The following is a 6,398-nucleotide window of genomic DNA, read 5'->3' as shown; positions in this document are numbered from 1 at the left end:
TTACTGTATAAAACACATGTAATTAATAATTAGATATAATATTTTTAGGTTTTTACGTAAAATTGTAATTCCGATCCAACCGACCGGTTTAAACGGTCTAATCGATCCAACCGAAACTAGTATTTAAAACAGTTTTTATTTCGATCCGATTTTAAAAATCTTGAATCATATAATAATATAGCATCGATATATTTAAATTATATATAAAAAATATAAACACATATTATTACTAAAAATAAATATGTATATATATATATATATAGCAAGTCTTCCATTATTATAACTTGAAAGAAAGAGGAGATTGAGAAGCTACCAAAAGCAATAAAACAAAATAAGGTTTCTTGATCATCACCTTCTCTAACCATGAAACTTGAGCAGCCGAATTTGGGAGAAACTGGCAAAGCTAAAGGATCTTGGCTGCGTTATTTTGGCAAAGCTAGAGGAAGCAGAAAGCACAGGAAGAGTCATACAAAAACCAGCTCTCCATCATCATCTTCACAAAAGAAGAATGAGTTTTTTGAAATGGAGTTGCCAAAAGGAAATGCGTCGTCAGAGGAAAGAGTGGCGTGGCTACAGTCTCAGTTTATCGGAGGCGATGCTGAATTTGATTCTCCATTCGGAAGACGAAAACTCACATACGCCGATCACACGGCGTCCGGTCGATCTCTTCGTTATATTGAAGATTATATCGTCAACAATGTTCTCCCCTTTTATGGTAAGCGTATTTTATATATTTTTTTAATTTTATTTATAGTATTATTATAATATATTTTGCATGCATATAAAATTGACAGTAATTAATACTCCTAAAAAAAAGATAATTATGACATTAATTGTTTAATTAAAGGCCAAATCACTCAGGTTAGATGCAATAAATTATCACCCCTTAAGTTTTAAAATTTAAAATTTCATCCCGTTTATCTTCTTCAGTTAGTACATCGTTAAATTTTCTTGAAGATTTCAGTTTTTTCCATTTTATTAAAATTATTAATAATATATAATATAAATATCAAATTACCAATATTATACTTGAAGTTGAAAAAGAAATAAAAATAATAATTCATTCTATTGAGATTAATCTGAAAGCAGTTTTATTTGACTTGAATTTCTTTTGAAATCTCTGCAATGTCGATGGCTGCCCATATAATTCAAGGTCTTCAACTCCACAATTTTTTATTTTATCTTTACATAAACATCCCCAGTGACACAGATAAGGGCAGGGATAGATAGATAGGCAGAGCCATTAATAGGTGAATGGGGTCTCATGGCCCCATTTATCCTGTAAAATTCAGTGAATCCCTTATAGGTTTATATTTAAACAATAAACACCATTTATTTTATTTTCTGAAAATAGTTTCAAATCTAATGGGCATCACCTTATTATTTTTTCTTAAATCCCGAATATATTTGAAGCTCGCTGTTTCTTTGGTTGCTTATATTTTGCAATTCCAAATTTGACTTTTTTTCTTTGTTTTAAATAAATTATCTTCATCTATTAAAAAATATGCCTATTTACATTTCATTTTTTTAAATTGCTTGCAATGTATATATACTCAATTTTTGAATATTCAATCGAATATCTAGATGATATATTATCATGTGCTTATTCATATTCTTAAATGTAACTTTATTGACACATTAGTTGAAAATGATACTCAATTGGATATATATGACGATACATTATTTGAAAATGATATCCAATTAAATATTCATGATGACATATTATTTAAATATGATATCCAATTTGATACAAAAAACTAAGTGCAAGCTCCATCACCGTTAACATCCCTTTTGTGAATAGGCAACACTCACAGCGAGGATAGCCATGTGGGACAACAAACAACCAAATTGCTACAAGAAGCATCTCGTTACATCAAGAGATGCTTAGGAGGAGGAAGAGAAGATGCACTATTATTTTGCGGGTCAGGTGCGACAGCCGCCATTAAGAAGCTTCAAGATGTTATGGGGATTGCAGTGACACCAATCATGAGAGAAAGGCTCATAAAATGCCTAAGAGATAAAGAAAGATGGATAGTTTTTATAGGGCCTCATGAGCACCACTCAAATATTCTTTCCTGGCGGCACAGTTTGGCTCAAGTTATAGAGATTAGTGTTGATGATGAAGGCCTGATTAATATCGAAGAGCTGAAGGTGCAACTTGAGTTACATAAAAATTCCAATCGACCCATTTTAGGTTCTTTCTCTGCTTGCAGTAATGTCAATGGAATTTGTTCGGATACAAGATCCATTGCTAGACTACTTCATCAATACGGAGGCTTTGCATGCTTCGACTTTGCTACAAGGTACGTATTTAATGATAATTTAATTCTACTTTTAGGTGCTAATTCATTTGCCTTTATTAAATTTGTAGTGGTTCATATGTGGAGATTGACATGAGATCAGGGGAGATAGATGGGTATGATGGTGTTTTCCTAAGTGGACATAAGTTTGTTGGAGGTCCAGGGTCCGCTGGCATCCTTCTGATGAGCAAAGTTCTTTATCAGCTGAGCTCCTTTCCTCCCTCAACTTGTGGAGGTGGAACTGTTAATTATGTCAATGGCTTCAATGAGAAGGTACCCTCTCATAACTATTTGCATTACTCATTCCCTTTTTCGTGAATGTTCTTATATATTTTCTTAAAATCCATCCTTTATACGGGCAATCCATTAAAAGCATAATGTTTGTAAGTTCAAATTTGGCCCACATTTTACCTTGTAGTGAATTCGAAAATTTTTAACTTAGAAATGACAACATGATAGGTATAGGTCAAATATCTTAATTTCTATTTCCATTCTCACAAGAAAAAATTATCCCTATCCCATCTCGTTTTTGATACAAGAATGATAAAAAATCCTTATCTTTTCTCACACAAAAAATTTCTCTCCTTTTCCCCTCTCCATCTTGTTGAAAAAATTCTTCATACTTTCTCCTTTCTTCTCCATAAGAAAAATAATAAAATATTCATTAAACATCATAAAATATTTATAATAATTCAAAACTTTTAAGATAATTAAATATGTAATAGGCTAGGAAATATTTAGGAGAGAGGACTGATAAGAAAAAAGGCAACTCAAAGATATATTTATTTTCATCCCACATTGTCCCTCATTGTGGGGGTTTGGGCACATCCATTCATATTTTTATTAAAAAATCCCTTTTTCGATCAAGAAAGGCAGGCATCGGCTTCATGGACCAAAACCGTCATCTTTAGTTCAATTGAGAAATTTTAGTGCAATATGGAAATACAATTAGGTTTGTATCATCAACACATCTTCCTTGTATAATTCATGCTCAACCCATTATGGCCATGGACGGACCAAGAAAGAGCTGAGGGGGGCTGCTGACCGGACTCATAATTGTTTTTAATTAATAATGTCTTTTTGTTAATTATAGGACACATTATATTTGGATGATATAGAAGGAAGAGAAAATGCTGGAACTCCTCCAATTATTCAAACCATTAGAGCAGCATTGGCCTTTTGGGTAAAAGAATACATTGGCTATGAGGTGATGAAGGCACAACAAGACATATACCTCCAAAGAGCACTAGAGAGGCTTCTCCCAAATCAAAACATAAAAGTTTTGGGAAACACGACTGCCAAAAGACAAGCTTTATTTTCCTTCCTTGTATATTCCACTTCATATTCTTCCCGAGAGGCCATGCAAAACGTGATCAGAGATAAGCCTCTTCATGGATCTTTCGTTGCAACTCTGCTCAATGACTTGTTCGGCATCCAAGCTCGTGGTGGCTGCGATTGTGCCGGCCCTTATGGTCACATTCTACTTGATCTTGACAAAACTCAATCTCTTAAAATTCGTTCGGTCGTACAAAAGGTATACATATTCTATACACATTTCATTCTTGTGATTAGATTATGAATATCAATAATCATGAATATAGGAACACGTTATTTATATTTTAGTTGTTTTTTACTGCATTTTCGTAGTTTAAATAGTTCTTGCATACTTAAAGACTTCGAATGGGTGAAGAAGAAAGAAACAGGAAAAAAAAAAGTTCGAAAAGTAGATAATTATGAATGTGAAGAATTTAATTAGCATGCAGGCCAAAACACTATATTCCACCGAAGGTTTACTGAACTAACAAATTCTCACCCTTAAGTTTTAAAAAATTAATTTTTATCTGTCATCCACTTTCAACAGTAAATTCCATTCAGTCAAAAGTGATAAATGTCATTTTACATAAATTTTCTGTCATTTTACATAAAATTTCTATTTATTCCATTTTCTCTTTTTCTTATTTTTCTTTTTATTTTTCTTCTCTCCTTTATTTTTTATTTTCCTTTTTGAAAACTTTGGTTGGCAAACTGGATTTTAAAAAAATATTAGGATATTAATAAAATTTGAGGGGGTTTATGAAAATTTAAAAAATTAGAGGTGTTTTTTAAATTTTTAAAATTTCAATATCTCTTAATAATTTAAAAAATGATAGTTATAACTCTAAAGAATCGACCGAAATATATCATTTTATAGTTAGTTAGAATTTTAATATCTTTTAAAAGTATAAGTAATATATTTTAAAAAATGACAAAAATAAATTAGTAACTTGATATTTATATTAAGTGTGAATTATAATTTTGTCATTTTAGTAGAAGGTTAATATAATCATTTTTAAGAAAACTTAATGATTTATTAATAGAAGTGGATGACGGGTGGAAATTTGATTTTTTTTTTTGAAGCTTTAAGGGTAAAAAAAATGTCATTTCATCAAACCTTGGGTGGGACATAGTCATTTGGCATTTAAAAATTTTAGGGTACAAAATTTTGATATATTTATGATTTTCTTAAAATAAAGGGGTTAATTGCTCCTCTTGTCTATATATCATTCAACTTGTTTGTAGGGTTATTTCGGACTGAAACCGGGATGGACACGAATTAGCTTCCCTTTCTACATGTCGAATGAGGAATTCGAGTTCATTCTTTCTTCATTGGAGTTTATAGCTTTATATGGACAAAGATTTCTTCCCTTATATCGTTTCAATTTGAAAACTGGTAACTGGTGTTTCAATGAGGCACAGAAGAGCTTGATAACCGACAAGGGAAACAGTAATCACAAAAGTCAATTCAAGCCATTGGCCAAGGCCATACAAGATATAGGGATGCCTAAGGAGTATTTATACAGTGCTGATGTTAAACATCTTGGAAAGATTTATATTTATTCATCTTATTTTGATGCTGCTAAAAATGTTGCTAATCTTCTTCCCAAGAACCCTCCTCGGCGAAGTTTGCCAAAAGACATAGATCCTGATATCTTGTTTTTTAGAATCTAATCACTAGACTATTCAGTTAAACCTTGTTATGTATTAATGTATGAACGTTTATGTTATTATTATTTTATAATTAAGATGAAATTTTTTAAGATATTCTAATCAAAGGCAACTCTTGGTGCCACTTACGGCTTGATGAGTACCAGGAACTTCCAATCTATCAAAACTTTAGTTGAAGACATCAATTTGAACATATAAAGTGGCTGAATATTTCTCCACCTTTTATGTTGCCAGACGTAGACGTTAGAATTCAGTAATTTCATTGGACTCTTCTAAATCAGAGGATTGATCCTAGAATAAACCCATATTTTTTCAAACAAAAGGGGGTTAGTTGATCACCTTTGATCCCCTAGGTCCGTTATTGTGTTAGAATGTAACTAATGTACAAAGGTAGATTTAAGCTTAACTGAGTTTGAAAAAGAGCCCATTCAAGTCAATTTAAATCAAGAACGATGATTTCAAATTTGATTTTAAGCTAACTTGAATGTTAAATAGTGACATCAAAATAGAAGCTAAAGGAAAAAAAGAATCATACAAAAATTAGAGTTTCGATGAAGAAGTATCGGTGAGTTTTCAAACTTGAGCTTAAGTTTCACATCAAATTCAACTTGTTCAAATTGAATATGAATTCGAGCTCAAATCAACTTAAATCAAATATACCGCTACGGATGTCCCCAAGTGACATAGAATTTGAGTGTAACAACACAAGTATAAAATTTTTGAAAGGCCAAATGACTATTTCCCATCCAAGGTTTGATGAAGTGATTAATTTTCACCTTTTAAATTTGAAAAGGTCAATTTCCCAAGCAATTGTTAAAATCAATCATTAGTTTTAATGGTAAAAAGGCATTCATGTTATTTAATCTAAATATTATGATGTGGAGTGTAAGTGGAGGTGTAATTGTCATTTTTCAAAACTTGCTAGGGGCAAATGGTATTTTCCCCATCTTGTTTCAGAAATTGTCATATTCAGCCCATATATTTTAAAAATATTTTATGATCTTAATATTTTTATTATGAAATTTTAATCCCTAATTTGTTGTATTTTCTTTATTTCTCTAAGAGCTTAATTATAATTTTTGAAACTATTGAGAGGTATATTAAAATTTAAAA

General features: G+C 31.2%; 1 protein-coding gene across 1 annotated transcript; it reads left to right on the top strand.

The window, feature by feature from the left end:
- The first annotated feature begins 266 nt into the window (after positions 1 to 266).
- LOC123199687 (probable cysteine desulfurase) lies at positions 267 to 5,379 on the top strand. The gene is made up of 5 exons (XM_044614728.1): positions 267 to 715; positions 1,802 to 2,303; positions 2,372 to 2,573; positions 3,394 to 3,834; positions 4,860 to 5,379. Exons 1-5 carry the CDS (start codon positions 364 to 366, stop codon positions 5,286 to 5,288), a joined length of 1,926 nt encoding a protein of 641 aa, XP_044470663.1. The 5' UTR covers positions 267 to 363; the 3' UTR covers positions 5,289 to 5,379.
- The last annotated feature ends 1,019 nt before the right edge of the window (positions 5,380 to 6,398 follow it).

This window comes from Mangifera indica, chromosome 16 (assembly GCF_011075055.1).
Source record: "Mangifera indica cultivar Alphonso chromosome 16, CATAS_Mindica_2.1, whole genome shotgun sequence".
NCBI lineage: Eukaryota > Viridiplantae > Streptophyta > Magnoliopsida > Sapindales > Anacardiaceae > Mangifera > Mangifera indica.
The sequence above is the reverse complement of the archived record's forward strand: the minus strand, read 5'-3'. Positions and strand labels throughout refer to the sequence as shown.

What these genes read in the sequence shown, in the direction of transcription:
- LOC123199687 (XM_044614728.1), top strand. Translation starts at nt 364, where the DNA reads ATGAAACTTGAGCAGCCGAATTTGGGAGAAACTGGCAAAGCTAAAGGA. An exon ending in TCAATGGCTTCAATGAGAAG is followed by an intron (nt 2,574 to 3,393) that starts GTACCCTCTCAT and finishes TGTTAATTATAG; the next exon opens with GACACATTATATTTGGATGA. An exon ending in TTCGTTCGGTCGTACAAAAG is followed by an intron (nt 3,835 to 4,859) that starts GTATACATATTC and finishes ACTTGTTTGTAG; the next exon opens with GGTTATTTCGGACTGAAACC.